Source organism: Papilio polytes, unplaced genomic scaffold (genome assembly GCF_000836215.1).
Source record: "Papilio polytes unplaced genomic scaffold, Ppol_1.0 DF821122.1, whole genome shotgun sequence".
In the NCBI taxonomy this organism is placed as follows: domain Eukaryota; kingdom Metazoa; phylum Arthropoda; class Insecta; order Lepidoptera; family Papilionidae; genus Papilio; species Papilio polytes.
This window is the reverse complement of record NW_013528082.1, coordinates 510,529-531,925: the sequence shown is the minus strand read 5'-3', so window position 1 is coordinate 531,925 and position 21,397 is coordinate 510,529. Positions and strand designations below refer to the sequence as shown.

General features: G+C 38.0%; 4 protein-coding genes across 5 annotated transcripts in view; 1 reads left to right on the top strand and 3 right to left on the bottom strand.

The window, feature by feature from the left end:
• Positions 1-802: 802 nt before the first annotated feature.
• LOC106109607 (axonemal 84 kDa protein-like) lies at positions 803-19,625 on the top strand. The gene is made up of 25 exons (XM_013291177.1): positions 803-924; positions 1,554-1,575; positions 2,000-2,125; positions 2,652-2,698; positions 2,860-2,920; positions 3,171-3,277; positions 3,953-4,044; positions 4,366-4,499; positions 4,578-4,630; positions 4,864-5,001; positions 5,132-5,206; positions 5,283-5,482; positions 5,739-5,905; positions 6,155-6,290; positions 6,496-6,596; positions 6,708-6,783; positions 7,040-7,125; positions 17,709-17,865; positions 17,987-18,129; positions 18,263-18,338; positions 18,419-18,572; positions 18,690-18,838; positions 18,956-19,025; positions 19,151-19,252; positions 19,374-19,625. The coding sequence occupies exons 1-25, from the start codon at positions 901-903 to the stop codon at positions 19,509-19,511; spliced, it is 2,634 nt and encodes an 877-aa protein (XP_013146631.1). The 5' UTR covers positions 803-900; the 3' UTR covers positions 19,512-19,625.
• LOC106109608 (toll-like receptor 6) lies at positions 7,219-11,615 on the bottom strand. 2 transcript variants are annotated; one of them, XM_013291179.1, is made up of 8 exons: positions 11,490-11,615; positions 10,394-10,515; positions 10,027-10,169; positions 9,636-9,801; positions 8,192-9,529; positions 7,971-8,104; positions 7,757-7,884; positions 7,219-7,493 (listed from the first exon to the last, which is right to left on the bottom strand). In XM_013291179.1, the coding sequence occupies exons 2-8, from the start codon at positions 10,509-10,511 to the stop codon at positions 7,280-7,282; spliced, it is 2,241 nt and encodes a 746-aa protein (XP_013146633.1). In that variant the 5' UTR covers positions 10,512-10,515; positions 11,490-11,615; the 3' UTR covers positions 7,219-7,279. The 2 variants fall into 2 exon arrangements, with proteins under 2 accessions (XP_013146633.1, XP_013146632.1); XM_013291178.1 differs by lacking the exon at positions 11,490-11,615 and adding an exon at positions 11,092-11,242.
• Positions 12,845-16,855, bottom strand: LOC106109609 (toll-like receptor 6). Its single transcript, XM_013291180.1, has 8 exons — positions 16,767-16,855; positions 16,383-16,504; positions 16,128-16,279; positions 15,849-15,975; positions 14,421-15,728; positions 14,083-14,216; positions 13,872-13,999; positions 12,845-13,718 (listed from the first exon to the last, which is right to left on the bottom strand). The coding sequence occupies exons 1-8, from the start codon at positions 16,781-16,783 to the stop codon at positions 13,505-13,507; spliced, it is 2,202 nt and encodes a 733-aa protein (XP_013146634.1). The 5' UTR covers positions 16,784-16,855; the 3' UTR covers positions 12,845-13,504.
• Positions 19,626-21,187: 1,562 nt separating the features above from the next.
• LOC106109583 overlaps positions 21,188-21,397 on the bottom strand; it is an 8,251-nt gene continuing 8,041 nt past the window's right edge. The window contains exon 16 of the mRNA XM_013291140.1: positions 21,188-21,224. Coding sequence (XP_013146594.1) covers positions 21,188-21,224 — 37 coding nt within the window. The remainder of the gene's footprint in view (positions 21,225-21,397) is intronic.

Sequence of the window (21,397 nt, the reverse complement as noted above, 5' to 3'; positions counted from 1 at the left end):
TGAATAATTATATTGCATTAAAAAACTAACAACAAAATTATTGGCATTATTATTGCAATTTATATTTTTAATTGGATTAAACAGACCTAAAAAAACCTTTCAAATAATAATGCGCCTTAAGTTAATCAGCAATTCAAAGTTACACTAAGTACGAAATGATCGTTAATTGTCAGTTTTTTTAGAAACCAAGTCCTTCAGTAAGGCCGCTGAGGTAATTACATGTACATGAATACACTGAACGTTTAAAACTATAACAACGTTGCTGTGTGTTAAAGATCTCCAAAGGTGGTGTCAAATTAACTAAACGGTGAAAATAAAAATTATTGATACTTAACATAGTTTAGTTATAGCTCTATCATAGATGCTAGCAACGGCAACAGGGCCGGCTCGTCTACACCACCACCACACAGAAGAGTCTGATGAGTGTGCGTGTCGCAGACCTAATTTTAGACCCTAATCTATCCACATTTATCTTATAAGGAAAGGATCGAAAGGGGACACATCCCACACACAGCCTGTCCAATGTTCAGAGCTTCGACAATAGTTCACAATGACTGCTTCGTATGATTTTTAAACACTGACCTCTGGAAATATAGACAGGCTATAAAACACGGTATTTTCAACCTATTTGACCTCCCCCATTTCGGTGTTGATGGCAGCGGTTTTTAACGGCAGTGAGAATGAGTAATAATAACGAAAGACTTAACTGGTAAGTGACAACAAAAAGGTCGCCTAACCTATCCAATTATACAGATCATTGTTTTGTTGTGACTTCGATGATTTCGATGCATCTTATCATGTCACGGTGACTGACGTATTTTTAGAAATTTGTATGAAGTATTTTTTTACAAAATCTTTTGTATCGCTATTTTAATGTTTATTATAATTTAGTTATTAATTATGGCAAAGAAAGACAAGAAAAAAGTAAGTGGTTTAAATCTTGTGAAGAAACACTATTGTATCTTACTTAATAATATTATAAATGCAAAAGTTTAGATGGATGGATGGATGGATGAATGTTTGTTAGCGTTTGTAGCCTAAACGGCTGAAGGGATCTCCATGAAATTTGGCACAGGTTTAGAGCATAGTCTGGAAGAACACATAGGGTACTTTTTTCCCGGGAATAGTTACGGTTCGTAATAGTTAGTACGCGTAGGATTCATTTATTTAGTTTTTTAATGTTCACTCGATCATTCTGCAACGGTTCAACATATCTTATTGAAATTTGACACAGATATAAAACAAAGTCTGGACTACACATGAGATAAGCTTCATCCCAGAGAAATGTCCGGTTCCCGAGGGATACGTAGCTTTTTGTAATTTATATAGTTCGCATGTTTTCTAATACCACGCGGACGAAGTCGCGGGCAAAAGCTCGTTAAAAATAAATTTTAGTAAGAGGGGGTGTGACGACATTGATGTGAGGACGAAAACAGTGCGCGAACCGCGCAGAGTAGAGTAAGGAGAGGGAAATGATGATTGATTGTTTTACATGTTTCAAATAATAAAAAAATATTACCATTAATAATGACAATGAGTTATGTTGATTTCAGAATGAACGACAAGAACCCCCAGGTTAGTAATTTTTATATAAAACGGCCTGGGAAAATTAACTACTTGAACTCGATTCCACAGGTGCAGATTTATACTCTATTGTAAAATCTTTGTGATCGAACAACACATCATATTGCGCCTACATAACTAATGGGGTGGGTTTGTACTTTCTCCCTCACTTTGCACACACGAATGTTCATGGCGTGGCCGACGAGTTTATACAAACTATGGAGTGAACTATACAATAAATATGTCAAACAATAAAATAATAAAAGGTTGGTAAAGCTATATACAATTAGCTAGAAGATTAATTTTCTCTTTGCGATTGTCGATTGATGCGATGTCCATAGTTTCAGCGAAACAGTAGCTCTCTACAGCCTTTATCTTGTTTTATGTTTCGTTTCACATGAAGTGTAAGTCCGTAATCAATGTTTTCCGTGTACAGAGGCGGAGGTGCTGGAGGAGACGCTGGTGGCCGCCACGGACCTGGAGCAGCCGCCGGAGGAGGTGCAGTACACCGACACCTCCTACACCAGCGCCTCCTTCGAGTCCCTGCCGCCGCCCGTCGAAGGTAAACAATAAGCGGATAAGGCTTGTTAGATACAAATATTGAAGAAATTTTAGATTTTTTCTTCCACGTGGCCAACAAAAGTAAATTGAATAGTTCAGTATCGTAATTGGGTCGCCGCTAAAAATGAAAGTGTTACGTAATTTATATAGTTAAAACTGCTGGCAATTGGTTAGTGGGGAATAAAGACTATAATCAAACGGGTCTACGTCACGCACCATGTTTAATCGATACTGGAGTCGCGGAGAAACAGAAACGGTCTCCCTTTCAATACGATCAAAGTGTAATAAAAAATTCCTCGAAATTTACAAGTGAATTTATTAGACAAGTAGAAAGTGGATGCCGGCGGAGTCAGCTTACATCTACAAGTATGTATAATGAAAGAGATTTGCAGTAGCGTGATACATTATGGCACGATAAAAGTAAAAATTAGGAAGGAATTAGTTTGTTCAACAATGTACTTTCTCTGAATAGTGCAATGCGATACAGTTAAAAGTAATTTAAAAAACACTTAATTTTTGTTTTCCAGAAGTCAAACCGAAGAAAAAGAAGGGAAAGAAGGGCAAGGTGGAAGAGGTAAGAAAATATATATATATAACTACTACGAAATTACCAAATGCTGGTAATTTAGAGAAATTCTCCTATTACATAGAACATTCTACCAATAAAGTACAACCACTAAATGTTTGAGAACCATCATTTTTTGTATGTTTAACGTATTGTGTCATATTTAACAGGTGGTGGTAGCTAAGAAGACCACGTCTATGTTTGATTGGTCAGACGAATCCATACCTGACGGTAAGCTCCCGGCGATATTGTAAGTTTAGTATAAGAGAGATTGCTTGATGTCGAGTAGCCGACGACTATCAAAGACTATAAACGTCTTGCTTTATTTCTATTAGACTCATAGAAGAAAAACAAGTCAACCTCTAAAATAAACAGGCGTAGTTACTAAAATTGTAAGACGTGTGCGACATCCAGAGTCATCTTACGAAGTGTTTATTGGTCAATGATTAGTCAGTACCAATTTAAACATTGGATATCACAGAACAGGAGCCACCGGTAGAGGAAGAGGAAGATCATTCGAAATCAAGGAAACGAGGAAAGAAAGGAAAGAAAGACAAGAAAAAAGAGGAAATACCGGAATTTGAAAAGGTAAAAAAATTACAGGTGCTATGCTGTTCTGCGTACACTTATTATTGACTAGAAAGCTTAAAGCGACTTTCTTGCCTTCTTATTTATCTCAAATATTTCATATCCAAATATTTTTTATTCTTGGTTCAAATGCTTACGTGACCCGTGTTCCCGTGTCGACACGAAGGAAGCCTTCTATGTGATCGTATAAAAACCCCTCTGACATGAAAACATAAACTTTTGACATCGACATAAGTATTACCATGAAAAGTATTTTATATACTTTTTGTTATTCTAGCTATTTCCCTGTAGAGTTCATTGTGATCGGACGCGGTGTGCCGGCTAGCGCGGCGCAGCGCAGCGCGGCGCTGCTCTGTGGCGGGGCATTGCTCCGATACAGTTCACATTTTCCAATTTGAATTGTTTTGTTAAATCAGCAAAAGTTTATTAACATCAATTGTTCAAGATCATTAAACTTATACACTGACGATAGATAGTTAGGACATGAAGTTAAAGTCTGTTGTGTTTTAAATTACTATTATTTAGTGAAATAGTTTTATTTAGATTCGTTACCTTTACTTGAAATTGAACATGAGTAAATCAGGAGTTAAAGTACACATTGTACTATGTTATCTCTAAGACTTAAATGATGCAATAAATTATTATAATATACTAAAATAAATGAACATAACGTAGCCTCCGAATTGGAGAAAGATGAACAAAAAAGACAGAGATAACTGGCTGCTGCAGCGCATTGAGGAATGGAGAGCGGAGAAGGAAGCAGAAAAGTTAGTTATCTTCTAACACTCCCAGTACTCTGATTCATTATTACTTACTCCTTAATTTTGGTAGAATATACGTATAAGTATGATTTATTTGTTACATTTAATCGTGCTTTCAACTTGTTTCCGCGGCGTCACAAATCTTAGTAGTTATGAATGTATAGTGTATCTTTTGAATTGTATTCCGTCAGGTAGTTAACACCTATTAATTACTAAATTATTGTTCATAGTCAATATTTCTAACTCATTAGCTGTCGTAGTAGTTTTCAGCGTTGACAAAAGAAGTTCGTACCTATCAGTACGGCAAGAGGGCAATGTTATTTGCAGGCAAGCGATCCTCGCGGGTGCTAAGGAGAAGCGGTTGGCGGAGGCTCGCGCGCGCGCCGCTCTCATGGTAAAGGACAAAGAACAGATGGAGGTCAGGGGAGATTTGCTGCGAAAAACTGTCATACTATTCCAAAGTAAGAATATCATAGCTATTGATTACATACTGTTTTAATATTTACACAGAAAAATATTTTTTTTTCATTTACTTTCAGAATATGAACAGCAGAAGCTGGAGTTCGAAAAGAGAAAGAATCTTAGAGCTGAAGTAAGTGTTGAAATAATTGTAAATGTTTGTAATAACCCATTTTGTTAATATTAGAAGATCAAAGTCGTTTTAAACAACAAAAATATTTGTGACAATCGTTTGATCTCCAATGTTATAAAAATATGTTCTTAATACTTCATTTTTTTTTAAATAAAGTATGAACTTCTTACACCTCGGCATATTCATCGAACATTCTAGTAGTGGGCCCGATGTCACGTGTAGTGTGTTCCTAGTGGCACCAGTACCTGCGCTGTGATGGGCTGCCGGACCCTCGCATCGTGACGCAGATGAACACCTACCTTCACCTCTGGCGGCAGCAGCACTTGTGCGACGACAACGATCTCGACAGGCGTTGTCTGGAAGTGTTGCCGGTGATCCCTTCTATTGTTTTTATTAAAGTCATAGGTAGTGGAGAAAGGAATATAAAATTATTGTGAGATAGTCAATACTATTTTTGCGTGTAAGCAATATCTAATCATCTTATACATAATTATACCATAGATGTTGGATCTACTTGACGAGATAACGGCTGACACGAGGCAGTACACAGACTCCCAAATACGTAACTTCAACGAGGTTTGTTTTAAAAGAAAATACGGTTAAAATCAATTTACTTTTCACGTTTAACTTAAGTAATATTAGGTACTCTCAGGTGCGAATGGCTCTCCGAGAGGAGCTGTCCAACGCCATCCAGGTCGCCTCGTATACACTGCTGCGGGACCTGGAGCACCACTTCCAGTGGCCCTCCATCAAGCTGTCCACATATGAGCGAGAGTTCAAAGGCCTCAGGCTCAACTTCTGGGTCGCTGTTAGGATGCCCACTAGGAAACCTAAGCCTGTTGAACCAGAACCGTAAGATAAATAATAATGCAATTGCTTTAAAGATAAAAACAGATCGAAGAATATTGAATACTTTTTCTATGAACACTAAGAGCTTAATCGTAGAAATGTTACAGTCCTAAAGTATACCGTCATTCGTAGAAATACTGACAACTATAGGGATGTTACATCTGTTAAAAACATAGACAAAAATCAAACCCTGTCTTGATAGTTTTTCTTAATGTAAGCAGACAATACCAACACCTGAAGTGTCATTATCTGACCACAGAGAGCCAGTAGAGCTGACGTTCCCAGCCATGAAAGTGGCCATCAAGCTGCCGAAGATAATCGATGGGTCGTGTGCGTGTGTGCGCGCCGCCCGCTCGCTCGTCGACCTGCTCAGCGAGCGCTCCAGGACATTCCCACTCACCCTTGATATTAACAATAAATATGAAGGTCGGAACCTTTGTTAAATATACTGAATAGTTTCAGCCAATTGAATAACTATACTACATTCACTTCCACTGTGGTCTAATCTGCAGTTTTCACAGATTCTCCTTAACCACTGACTCATTGGTCCTTTATGAAAGACAGGTGATTGTAGAAATAGTTTTATGCTTCACTAGACTTCATCTAATTCATGAACTTTGTTAATTTCATGGTCGATTTGCTGGTGTTACATTTTAAACTCAAAAGTGTTTACAGACTTGTACACATTCAACATAAAAGAGCACGAGGTGACTTACAAGTTGAAGGTGGAGCAGGATGAGGTACGCACCAAGTTCTACAAGGACATCGCGGCCAGGATAAAGGAAATAGAAACATTTATAAAAAGTAACCCGTAAGCAGATTTTGTCAAATAGCAAAACTTTATTGATATAAAGTTTTTTACAGGGAATAGTAATTCAAAATATAATTAGTTTTAAAGTGAATTGTTTTAGAAAATGCAATTTTGAAAACAAAAGCAGCAAGTCTTATAACCGATTAAAATTATATAATACGGCTGGGATAATAAAACAGAAAAAAATATACATCACATATTTCAGATTCTTGAAGAACGAAAAAGAAAAGGAAGAATTAGACAATTTAAACATGGCCGAGCCGCAGGGTTTGCCTGATCCCAGGACATATTTTATTGAACAAAACGGTGAGAAATGCCAAATTTATGCTCTACAATGTTTTCTACGAGTGTAATATTTAATTCAGATCCAAGATAAGTGTAGTTTATTTCATTTTGACAAATCATTGCTTTTCCCAGAACTGGCTTTTACGAAATATCTGAAGAAATGTGCGTATAAAACAAGACCGGGCGAAATAAACCTGCGCAAATACAGGTACAATTACATAAATACATTGGTTTTAAATATAGTTAATATGGTACTATGAAAAAGTTGCATCAATCACAAGTCGAGTTAAATAACTTTAAAAAAAATATAAAACCGGGTTTGGTATATTTCTGAAAGTTGATTTTACTCCCACAGACTTACAAATGTATAACTAAAAACTTAAATACTAACTGGTATATTTTTACTAAATTTAGGAAAGGACATGTAATACCACGTTTATAAATTAAGCATTTATTGGGCACAGAGTTTGTGGTGGGATCCTGAACGTGGACCTGCTGACCACTCCGCCGCAAGCCAAGCGCATGGCGAGGGGCATCGCTCTCACCACACGTGAGTTGAAACGTTCTACAATACACTAAATACTGCTGTCTTGATAAGACAACTATTCTAACGGACGAAAGGTAATATTACATTTATCCTTCAAAGGTATAACGAAAATGGTATAAAAATATGAACTGCTATTTCCTTAACCATTGTATATTCATCATGCTATGGAGTCATTGTTTGCTTGTCTCATTTTATGCGTTAGTAAACTCTTATTCAGTCTTCTCCAGAACATAGTTTGTTCGGCTTTTTCCTTTGGCCAGACGACGTACGTGTTGGTCAGCATTAAGTAGTGCAGGGTGTTGGGCCGCAGACGTCGGGGAATTTCTTCTAGAAGGACTAGTATCAGATCCTCCCGTCTCGTCTCAAGCAGTCTGAAATAAACAGCAACTGTATTATCCCATACAATACGGCTAGATACTGTTTTTTTATTGTATGGCGCTAACATGAAAAAGTTTATAACTATCATTAGCGTTGCGATAACAGATCGTATATTCCAACATTACTAGAAGCCGTTGTATGAGGTACAGAAAGATTAAAATTGCCTTTTTCCAACACAAGTTTTATCAAGAATACAAAGACACTCTGCGGAAACCCCTGATATTAGATATTAATTTAAGAGTTAAGAAGATGTCACCTGTGTTGAGCTAAATGCATTTCAAACTGACACCATTGACTCAACAGGAACTTCCGTGACAGGATCAGTAGAATAGTCTTCGAACGATCCATGCACGAAACGATATTCTCAAGGATGGATAATCCCACCTGGAACAGAGAAGCGAGAGGGGTTAGACAGGTCGTAGCTGCGGGAATTGTGAGGGGAGGAATGGAGGTGGAAAGCAAGCTGTAACCATGAAGTCCCGCTCGTGCAGACAGACGCTGACGTTGGCGTCGACCTCGACGTGCGGCAGCAGCTGGTCCAGCACCCAGCCGCGGTCCTCGTGGCAGTACGACACGAACACGTCGTAGTTGAAGATGGTGTTCTCTGCCACAGTCAATTATACACTGATGATCACGATGTTACAACTTTCTTTAGAATCAATGATCGCAAAAATTAAAAAAATAAACTCACCATCTATAATATCTTCATTATTGATTAAACTAAGCATTGTTGAATTTCTCATAGTTATAAAGAAATATCTGATATTCCGTCTAAAAATATATCCAAATATAAGAAACGGTAATACAAACAACGGTATTACCAAATAGTATAATTTTTCCAGAGTATTCGAAATAACATCATCGATACCGATTTCACTGCGCGCGCCGCACGACGGTATCGTGGCGAACTTTGTGGTCCTGCCTTCCACCACCAGCAGACACGTGTACGTGCTGTCGTCGTAGTCAAACAACTGGAAGTTTCCAGAAGATTTGGAACTGAGATCTTCCTTACACTCGTTGTTGGCGCAAACAGACTTGACTCGCTTTCTGTTCGATATTAAATAATTAATGTCTCTAAATCCGGTGTGATATACTGTACTTCCATTATCATCGCTATTATTAATTGAATGAATAAATTGATCCGGCAGAATCTTTTCATTTCTCAAAGCTAGCAGAAACAGTTCTCTCGCGTTACAATTGCATACGACGAAATTACCTGAAATTCCAATGTACATTAAATTTTCAAAATCATTTTCCATCTCCTCCGAAATTAAGTTAATGATGTTGTTTCTCATTGACAAAAATTTTAGGTTCGGCATCAGAACTATAGTAGGCCTGAACCAGGTCGTAAGTCTGTTCATGTCCAGAATCAAGGCCTGAAGATTGATAAGGCTTTTAGCTACTTTCTTCTTTATTGTGGATATTTCATTATTCGACACTAGTAATATTTCCAATGAAGATAAACTATCAAAAACATCTAGACTGTTTAGAGCGATATCGTTAGCATACACTACTTGTAATGTGGACTTAAGGCCTTGCAAGGCTTTTATATCTTTAAATATGTTTTGATTCCCGGACACATCTAGATATTTGACGGAGGTGCCCGCCAGCCAGCTCGCTTCCATGTTTGTCAACTCTGTCTCACATATTGATAAACTCTGTAAACTTCTTATTTTTTTTATCGCGTGGAGATTTTCTTGTCGCATCTTAGTGTATGATAAATCTAATGTTTTTAATCGTGTAAATCTCGAGAAAACTTTTAAATCGCCAAAGAACAGGCCTCGATATATTTCATTCGTATTGTATTCATAGTTTCTGCTTATATCCAAATGAATAAGATTCGATAAGCCCTTGAAGGAGTTTTCATTGATTACATAAATATTGTTTTCCCCGAGAAATAATTTTTCAAGATTCGGCATATTTCTGAACGGAGAATCTTCCAATTCTCTGATGCCACAGAGCCGTAAATCTAATTGACGTAAATTTTTAAACTGGACCCCGTGGAAGCCGGACGACCACATTTCAGACGCTGTGAACAAAGCAGGCGCTGAGTATGATGCCAGAGTTCTAATTCTAATTCTACGATGAGATAGAGGTAGACGGTAAAAGAGAATATCTTTGTTGTTGTCACTCACCGAGCACGTCGACCGCGTCAGGTACAACTATCGCATTGGTCGCATTCATATGCTCTTCGAACTTAGGTCTTTCGAAATTAGTTGCATAGAAGAAGTTGCCAGCCAGTGTCATATAGACTAGTGTGTCTGATAGAGGCCGGCCACAACGATCGGTGAATTGGAAGATCTTAAAATAGAAATTAAATGTGGTACATAAAACACGATTGTAAACTTTTGCATTATTTTTAGTATACTAAAACGACGTGACGTAAAAAATATAAAGCAAAAAAACGGAGGAAGTTGTAACAACGTGTATTGATATTGAACATAACATCTTCCAAATGCCGCAGAGACTTATTTCAATAATGATTCTGCTGCTGCCACTTATTTTGTTCAATAAGGAACAATTAACCTTGGGCACGAGTTGCAGCTGATTCCTAGCCATGCTGAGGTATTGCACGGAGCTGCCGTTGGCGCAGGAGTAGGCTTCCAGCTGCTGGTGCAGCCGGCGATTCGCGTTGAACTGATACGACACGTCGATCTTACTATCTCGAGCTGTGGTTGACAATTTAAAATTATTTGAACGAAGTCTATAAAATGACTAGTGAAGTGAAGCGTGGATACCTTCATGAGTATGCTATCTTTATCAGCAAAAAAGTCAAATAATCTGGTGAATTAGCAGTTAATTTTAAATCTTAAAAGGGACATGAAAAATTCTTCTGGTGGTGTTTTCTGAAGCAACAATTGGTATAATATTATATGGTATGAGTGAGGATTACGTGCTCTCTCAGTGAGCTTTCCGCGGTCGTCGACCCAGCTCTGTACGTCTGTCATGTAGCCGGTGAGGCAGCGCTCCTGCGGCGGCGGCTGCGCGCCCACCGCACCCAACCATACCATAACCCTGCCAATCATCGATTTGTCTTTAAAATTGTTAGTAAGCGTACACTGACTGACTGAACTACAAATACATCATTTAGTGTAAGGTTGGTTTATTCCAGATATTGAGAATTTAGAGGTTTTACAAGTTAAAGCCAAAGCAGGAATAGTTCCAGCAGCTGATCCTGGAGCAAAAGAAGCCGGAAGGGCGCAAGAGTCGTATTACGTATTATATCTGATAATATTGTTTTCCGCGTCATGCAGATATATGACAACAAATGTACTATCTGAACGCATTACAGTAAGAGGCAATTTAATTTCTAAACAAAAAATCAAACACCAGGTGTTTAGTCAATGATTAAGACAATATTAATGAGTAGGATGGAAAAAATTCGTGGGATGTCTCCAAAGATACAATAGTAATATAAGTATTCAGATCTAAGCATGGACATCGTGACAATGTGAAGAATGTGCCAAAACTTTTTGACTATGCTCGAGTTGGTGAATAAACAAAAAGATTAATATTTCGAATTCGGATTGAGTTCGCTCTATTCTTATTACATTTTTACAACTAAGTATATTTTGTTGTGAGTTTACTTACAATAAAAGCAGTAACATTATGGCATCCGTTTCAGTAGGATAATCAAGTAAAATAGGATATTGTTCATCGTAGCTGTGCTCCACCTGTACTCGCTGTCCAACACACAGCTGTTTGTTCTTTTTATAACATTACTTTTTTCAAAGATATCACTTCACATTTAAATAAAACCTTTAACAGAAAACACTGTCTAAATGAGAAAATTCTTTTTTGAAATGTATTATCTTGAATATTTCAATCAATAACATTTAAAATTAGACTAAAAATGAAAATAGTTTTAAAGCATGTTAACAGCCGTGTGACATAAATGCTGAATGATTGAACGTTAATACGTAATGACTGATAATGTATACACATGACATACAGGATGTTGCCAAAATCAATTTAATAAAAATAATAACCTCTATGCGAATGTTTTGAAAAGATTGATGTTCCCTATCCGCTTACCCCGGATCCGAAAAAGTCTAATGTAAATCAAAGTATCCTAATAATATTGCTTGAAAGTATTCACTTTAGGACATGCTTTGTTTGTTATCGCAAAAAATACTAGAATATAATTTGATAAGCTGGACATGTCAGTTGCTGCGATCCAGGTATCTTATCTGAGGACAGTGAGATCGTGATTACAATGATTACATGAAGCACTCCGCGCCGGACTTGTCCTCGGACAAACAATATACAATTCTAAATTTTGCTCTGCAAGAAAATACTGATAATGTAATAGTAGTTTTGTTCACAGCATCGATAAACCCTAAGTGGCCGCTTGGTTGTTAATGATCTAATCTAGAATCTAGAATGATAAAATCTAGATAATTAACGTTATTGAAAATAAATGAAAAGCGCACGAGAAAATAATCAACAGAATCCAGTATATTATGTAGTAGCAATGATTTAGTTTTTTCTTGTCATAATTATTTTAACCAGTGTTAGCTCACAGCAGTATGTTGCTGCTGCATGAATATTGAACACTACCAGCGAAATTCTTCATTTCATCCCCCCGGACATCTGCAATACCAGAGGAACTGCAGATTCGTTGGCGGCGTTTGAGAAGGTTGTACGCTCTCTTCTTGAATGACCCTACGTCGTAGCGGTTTGTAAATATCGCCGAGGACAGGCCATTCCACAACGCGGCTGTGCATTTCGAAAGTTTCGTTTTTTACATCTCCTCTAGAAATAGGTAAAGCATTTGACTTTTACACTTCTTGGACATGTCAAAGTGCACGATCATTTCGATACTTAAGTATTTCAGGTGGCTGTACGCTCGTCTGCACCTTTCTCTATAAAACAAACCGAATTTATTGGTAGTTAGTACTAAGTATCGTTGCGCTTTCGGGCAACCATTATTATATAATACTTGTTGTGTGATATTTGGGAAACAAGTATTTGCTAATAGCGCACGCGACGGTGTCGCAATATTATGACGATTGAAATAAGAATCGCTTGACGATGACTATGCATTACTAAGTAAGGTATGAGCAGGTATAAACACAGCTTACACTGACGAGCGTCACAGTCACCGCAGATAGTACAACGATGGTTTGCGCATATTTTGTTCGATAAAGGTCATTATTGATGCATCTTATAACTCTCAAAACATCATAGTTTTTTATTTCTTAATATAAAATAACTTAATCGTATAAGTAGGTACACTGCCGAAATTTTTATGTTTAAATAAACATTGTTTTTGTTTAAATAAAACAATGTATCCAATTATTTCCAAAGAGTCACCTGGATTTACATAAAATAAAACTTATCAGAAGATAAAAAACATATATTTAAATATTTTCAAACTGATTGATGATTTATTTTTCACATTTATCGATTGATACTAAGTCAATTAATTCGATATCAATTTAAGTTAACAAAATATTTACTTAAGTGCAATAACTCATAGAAATGTAATACTGTCACAAGTATGACACTTAAACCAGAATTAAACGCATGTTGTGTTACTTGGGAGATTTTTGTTTATCGTTATACACCAAAAACAAACATTGTTTTTTTCCTTTTTATCTATGTCTGTTTTCTCTGACCTCTGATTCACTCTATCCTTTGAAAATGGGCGTCGCCAGAGAGAGGCAAGGGGGGCAGATGCTCCCCCTTAGAGATTCGAAATTCATACAATCGATATTGAAATAACTCAAAGCACCTGCCCCAATTCCTAAAGACCCACATAGATAACTCAAACCCGACTTGTCAGTTTTTTGGCTTAATTAAGAATTAAACTACGTGTTGAGCATAAAACAATATTTTTACTACTAGCCCCCCCCCCCTCCTAATCGGGAGGGGGCCTCTCTAGATCGTCGGCTGGCGACGCCCACGCTTATGGTTCTACACATACATATCCACCATTATGCTTCATCCTAATTTTTAATCTTCTGTTTCACAATAAGTCCTCTTTTCTCTATTATTGTATTTACGCCAAGGAATCCGTGCTGCTTTGCCTCATTTTGTGCGTAATCAAACTCTTGTTCAATCGTCTCCAGAACATAGGTTGTTCAGCCTCCTCCTTCGGCCACACGATGTACGTGTTGGTCATCATGAGGTAGTGCAGCGTGTTGGGCCGGACACGTCGCGGTATCTCTTCTAGAAGAACTAGGATCAGATCCTCACGTCTCGTTTCTAAAAGTCTGCAAACAAAGATTATACTTACATAATGTTTACAACGACCGAAGATTGAATGCAAGCGGTGCGATGCGCGGTGGTGCAATCTCCCAAGGAGGAAGGAAAGATATCTCAAGCATAGCATATATGTTAAAGCGAAAAGTATTAGAAATACATACCTATGCTGTGCAAGATGCATTTCAAACTGACACCACTGACTTAACAGAAACTTCTGCGAGAGGATTAGCAGGATAGTCTTGGAGCGATCCATGCACGAAACAATATTCTCAAGGATGGATAATCCCACCTGGAAAAGAGAAGCGTTAGGAGTTAGACAGGTTGAGGCTGCGGGGATTGTTTATATAAGAGCGGTGGAAAGCAAGCTGTCACCATGAAGTCCCGCTCGTGCAGACAGACGCTGACGTTGGCGTCGACCTCGACGTGCGGCAGCAGCTGGTCCAGCACCCAGCCGCGGTCCTCGTGGCAGTACGACACGAACACGTCGTAGTGAAAGATCGTGTTCTCTGAAAACAACAATCAATAATTCACATTTGAGGAAACCCAGCTTTAAACGTGGAGAAGCAAACAAATACTAAAGTGCTATTTGCAGAAGTCCTCGCATTTCTCTCGCTCTTTATATGTTGTTACTGCTTGCAATTAACCACTTTTTTTTTTTTAGGTTGGATAAATTTTTATTAAAATAATCAATAACTTAAAATCAAACCTACCGTCAATAACTTCATCCTTGTTGATTAAACTCAACATTGCAGAATTCCTCATAGTTATAAAGAAATATCTGATATTCCGATTAAAAATATATCCGAAAATACAAACAGGTAATAATAATGCAGGCAATGTCAACAAATACAACGTATTCCAGGTCTCCGAAATAACTTCATCGTAATCAATGTCTTTGCGCGTTTTACAGAACGGGACCCTTCCGAATGACATAGACCTCCCTTCAGCCGCCTGCATGCAATGGTACGACGGCAGGTCGTAGTCAAAGATGAGGTAGTTGCCTTTGGTTTCAATGGCGGCGGTCTCGTCGCACTCTCCCTCGGAACAAGTCGGCGCCACGTGTAACCGTTCTGTTATCATGTGATTCACGTCAGTGAAGCCCCTGTGGTACACTATGCTTCTCATTTCGTTATTGTTTAGTGGGAAGATGAGATCCTGGTCTCTGGTCTTCTCATTCCTCGCGGCCAACTCGTACAATTCTCTAGCATTGCAATTGCACACAATGTTATTTCCCGAAAAGCCAACGTATGATACGTTTCTTAAATCTACCATCATTTCCTCGGATATCAAGTTAATGTTGTTATTTCTCAAAGATAAAAATTTTAACCTCCACATCAAAGATACAGCCGGTGTAAACCAGGTCGTTAGTCTGTTCGAGTCCATAATCAAGACCTGAAGGTGTTCCAAGGTCTTAGTTGTACTTTTGTCTATTGAACTAATTTCATTATTGGATACTCTTAATATTTCTAATGAATTCAAATTTTCAAAGACTTGCATAGTTCTGAGTGCGATGTCATCGGCGTATATAACTTGCAAGGTAGATTCGACCCCCCGCAAAGCTCTTACGTCATCAAAAATATTTGTGTTTCCCGAAACATCTAGAAATCTCATTGATGTGTTCGCAAAGAAATTTGGGCCCATATTTGACAATCCGGAATGACATATGGACAGCCTTTGCAAACTTCTGCTTACACTTCTGAATGCGAGAAGGTCGCGCTGCGCCAGCTTCGTGAGAGATAGATCTAGTGAATTCAGACGTACCATCTCAGCGAAAACATTTATGTCGGAAAAATGCATGCCTCGATCTATTCTACTCATATCTAAATGCATTAGTCTCCTTAGACCCCTGAAAGTGTGTTCGTCTATTGTATAGATATTATTCTCTCCAAGATACAACTTTTCGAGATTAATCATGTCGCTGAAAATGCCAGCTTCCAACTCAGCGATGCCGCAAAACCTTAAATCCAACTCACGGAGATGTGGGAAACGAACTCCGCGGAATCCGTACGACCACGTATCTGCCAATGGAAGTGATTCAAAATCAGTAACATAATAAATTACATTAGTCATGCCTATAAGAGTTTTTGTCTTCGGGATGTTAGAAAATAAAAATAACGTCCTACAAGTTATACACTCACCATTATTATTTATCAAATTTATTGACGCCACAATCGATCTTTTTGGTCCAAAGTGATTTCCGTACAGCGTCATATATGTTACTGTTACGGCAAGTATTTGTCCGCAGTTATCGCTGTTGCCAAAAATCTAGAAGATGTCGGAAAACAAAAATTATTAAGTTTTTCTGCGAAACCATCACTTTCGACTATGAATCTTCAGTAAATTAAATACAATAGCTGGCGTATTGTTGATAAGTTAACTTAGTTGTGCGTCAATCTATAATTCTAACACGAACTGACCCTTGGCACCTGCTGCAGTTGGCCTTTCGCCATGCTCAGGTACTCGACGCCACCGCCCGAGCCGTTCCGCGAGCATTTAAACTCCCTCAGCGCGCCAAAGAGCCTCTGAATTATCCCGCTCCGATAGGACACATCGATTCTGTTGGCCAGCGCTGGAATAACGCTTCAATGAGTCTCCCAAAGCTACGGCGCCTTCATATTTTCAAAACAATGTGTTTGCTACGTTACTATACGATTATAATAGAACTTAGTTACGTGCTCGGTTGGTGAGTCTGCCGCGGGCGTCGACCCAGCCTTGCACGTCGGTCATATAACCCGTCAGGCAGCTGTCGGTGCGCGACTCAGTTGTCGCCGCGCTCACCACCAGCCAAATTAAACTGGAAACAAGCACTAATCTAAAGTGATGCACTGCAAAATCTGCTGACTCGTTTAGATTGTAGGAGTTCATAAAGGAATTGATCTGATCGTACATCAAAAATTTATATGAGTAATTGACTAATCTAAACGATTGTCATAAATAGAAAATTTATGACATTAAATTTGGAAGAAATTTTACATCGCTTGAGTCTGTTTAGTCTTGAAATAAAAACATTAAGTGTACTCGTATTTCAAAATTATATCAAAGTTAATGTTACTCACAAATACTTCACAATCATTTTAATAACGTCAACGTAGTTGTAGAGGAATGTCCTAGGGCACCTTGGTCAGTGGTGAACATAATTGTTTGTTGTGGTTCTACCACTATTTCCTATTTTCGTCTGTTTTACGGTAAACCTTACAATATTAAAAAACAATACTCGAAACAACACAACAAACAATATAATTTCAAGAAAGCACAATACATTGATTGTGTGTACGTCAATATGTAGGTAATGAGTTGTAATTAGTATCTTATCTCGTAAATTGTAATATCATTCGTCACTTTGAATTGCAATCTCAATATCTAATCGAATGTCGACGGAACTGGTGTTAACTATTTTCCATATTACGTCTATAAATATTTCACCAAACGAAGGAAGAACTGCCTGCTTCATATTCTATTCTTCATATTTATCGGACGTTACTATAAACGTGACATCGTGTATAAATTTCCCTTTTCAGTGTTAGAAGTACCCATTAGTAGTATTAGTTGAATTATCTATAAAATTAGGCCATCTTTAACATCAAATCTTATTTTAAGTAAAGCACTTCCTCATAAAGTGCCATTGCCAAGTTCAGTTCATCGATCCTCGGACACTCAACGTACTTAAAAATATGTAGCAAAGCATATCGCAAGATAACGAGCCGACTAGAAAATATAACGTTGATATGGCTTTATGATGCTAAATATAGTAAATGATATCGAACTAAGAACAACACACTATGGTTAACCCACAAAGTTCTACGCGATGGAGAATTGACAAAAATGTGTGAATAACCCACAGCCAACAGAAAAGTGGCGGTAATTCATAGCAAATCCTTATAATACAACTTTACATTACTTTTAACAGATTTTTTGCAGTACAAAAATAGTTCTTTGAGCCAACTTAGAAGCATCTGCGCTAAGACTTATTTTAATGGTATCGAAGGGACTTGTTGCAGTGGAGCTGCCGAAGCAACTGCAGCAGAGCAAGTATCAGGTGCGGTACCGCGCGCCCTCGCCGCCGCCGCCCGGTGTCACGCGCACCCCGGAGGAGATCGAGGCGGAAATCAAACGTGTTGAGGCCGAGTATGAGAATCTGGCTCTCGTCTTCATTGAGTAAGTACATACTCGTACATTGGACGGAATGGCTGGACTAAGTATCGGTATTACAAGTTCGAGATTAGATATCACAGACAAGGTAACCAGATATATGGAGTATATGTGTGTATGGTGGCAGGCTGCCGCAAGATGTGATGTGGTCGGAGCCGCCGGTGGTGTGCCAGTGGTACGAGCCGCGCCATCTCTGGATGACCACATACATCAACGACTACAAGTTCAACGAGGACAAACTCACCGTGCAGTTCCGCACTGGAGTTCTCTGTAAGACCATTGAGTTATGCTTTGTGTAATGAGCTAACGAATCGCCGCACAATTTTGTCTAATTTTACTTGTACAGTTATAAAACCGTTATTATATATACTAGAATCTTTATAAAACATCTTTGTAACGTCAGGGCCGATCGGCTTTGCAACATTGAGATACAGCAACTTACCCTACCAAGGATGGGATATTCGGCCAGACCTCGAAAGGTATGAATAGGTTTTCGTATTTTTTTACGCAATATGACTTTACAAAATTCCACCATCTACATAAATCCTGCTGGTTTCAGCGAGGGTGTGGTAATATCAGTGACGGGTGTGTGTGTGAGTGTGACGTGGCTGTGCCGCGGCAGCTCGGTGCGCTTGCTGTGGATCGCCAACGCCACCACGCCCGCGCTCAAGGACCACTTCCACAAGCCATACAGCGTTAAGAAAATGATACAGGTTAAATGAGTACACTGAATTGTCTTATTGGATGTATGCCGTGTTATGTGGTCGATCGATACCAGTGTTGTAAACGCTTATAGGGTAAATAGGCGTTTACACTTGAATCATTTGCAGATTATGCGCGAGGCGGCTTGCGACTTCTTCCCAGACTTCGACGCACACAATCAGGTGGAGGGCAGCTGCCCCAAGGAGTGGGTGGGCGAGCGGCACACCTACCACGCTATGGCTTTCCTCTCCAGGGCCTACAACTTCCAGTGGAGCAGGTAGCCCAAAACTCATAAAGAGCAAAGCGGAACACGCAAAAAGATTAACTAAAATTATCAGTTAAAACAAAATATGAGGATATAGTTATATTAGCATTTGTTGTGTGCATCGTGCAGGTGGAACGCCACCGCCGGCAGCAGGAACCTTGTAATGCAGATACGAGAAGCCGTCGACAGGAAGAGAGAGGTTATTTCATGTTTTTTTTTTCAACAATATTCAATATATTGCTAATGTCAAACAGCTCGACCGGTATAAATAAAAAACCTTTCACTTAAGAATCTTATCACTGACTTTATTTCATTATATTGTAGGCCAAATTCAGTCTTCTGCACGCAACGCCGCAGCACGCCACCATACTCAACTGCACAGAGCTGTCGCAGGAGTTCAACCTCGAGCCATTGGCTGGTTTGCAGGTACACACACATAACTTTCATTTACTCGTATATTCTTTTAAATTTCTCTCTTTTGCTCCGTCCACAATATTCGTAACGAGTTCAAGTTTCACATGTATAAATTGAACTGAAATGTTTTCAGTTCTACCCCGATCTGTTCACGCTGAACCTGTCGTACGGCTCGGTGGACGCGCGCCGCGCACCCTTCCTCATGAAGTACAGACTCGTGGAGACCGTCTTCAACATGCTTACTGAGCTGAAGCTGTGCAGCTTCTCCTGAACACGGAGGCGGCAAGTTCATAAGGTCCACAATAAAGCTAGAACAGTTGTGCTCTTTGTAAATATAATGCCTTATTCTCTTTAACTTAAGCTCACTACATAATAAATCACGTACGAAAAATATTTTTTTCCCTTATTCCCTGACTGTTTCCAATCAAGTTTTAAATTTTTAATTTGGCTCATTACTAAAAAGTCGAAGGTAAATAAAACCCAAGTGAGTGCTATAAACAAATTATCAATTTATTTTACTGATTAAAAAAAACTAAAAACTACTAATAGGTAGTAAAAAAAAACTTTATATTTCCTTCCATTACACGACCTGAATATGAATAGATTAATTTACAAAATAAAAAAGGTTGTAATAACAAAATAAGATATGCTTACGGTTTAATAATGCGCGACAAACGGCCCTCCTTATATATTTTTTTATTTACATAATTTTTTACCTCACAATCTGGCTCGTGTACGTATATAAAACTAATTTTTAATAATTAACACTTTCGCAAATATTATTTACACAAACGAACGCGACCTATTTACAGAAGCTGGCCGCCGCGCGGACAACCAACCACACGATACGCTTACTACACCATACTATATAAAATTACATGTCGATTCCTTTAAAAGAGATTTACAAGTGTAAATAATTTAGAAATACATTTCAAAATATAATTCTCATGATATAATCACGAAGCGATTGATCATTTCTTAGATTTAATTTATAAACAATTTCTACACTCGGAATCCCCCTCACAATATATAATGTGGCAACACAACATCAACAACATTACAGAACGATTGTGTAAGTAACATTTACAAACGCAACGTCAACTAAATGAAATGTACTCAAAACTGTACACAAACAATCAAATGTGTCCTTTATACAAGCAATTTAAGTAATTCCCAAAAACACATTAACTTGAAACAAATGTCGAAATGTGGTTTTGTTGTCTCGTTTGTGGATTGATTTTTTATTTCATTATCACATTAGAAAAAATCACATTAAAATGAAGTACCGAGTACAGTCTTTGAAAAGTTTACATTTGTTTATAGTTTGAAAAAATCAATCCACACAACTCGTGTTTTCAAATAAAATGTCCCCACGAATTTTAATGGATTGTAAACATATTTTCATCCATGTCACAAAATTCAATGGAACCCCCCGCGATAATAAATCATATATAAGCATACATTTTTAAATTATAAAAGCAATCTACGGGATAACATTTTTTCAATGATTTTTCTCTGATCTTAATATTTACAATGTAGCTAACAAAATGTGCTCGTCTTCAACCCGATCGATATTTTAAAATGACGTTTAGAAAAAACGATTTTGTCATTCTTTGCTTAAATAATATCAGAACGACAATATTTTGCATTGATGATAACATTTTTACAAACGTACAATTCACTAAAGATTTTTTTCGTCCACCAAATGTCACTTATAAATTAAGAGAAATTCATTCTAATCAAATTATGTTAAAAAGCAAGGAAATGTTAAAATTAAAATATATGTAAACGTATAGAATTAATAATGTTTGTCAACATCTCTGCCAAGTCAGAAAAGGTTAAAACATAGCGTCAAAGTCGAAATATACGAAAATATTTAAATTTAAGCGCAACAAGTCAATGTCTCGTCATTTTACCACCAAAAGTAATATTTAAAAATCTGTTTTATCACCGATTGCCGACGGCGTTAGCTTGAATATCGTAACTGTTCCCATTTTAAAATAATTTAGCAAATTGTGTAGGCCTCGAAATGTGCATTAACACATTGAAATTGTTGAAATAAAACATTGAACAACAGACACACCGCATTACAAATTCGGTGAGCAGTCGATCGAGGTCGGAAGTGGGCAGCGAGTGGGCAGCGAGTGGGCAGCGAGT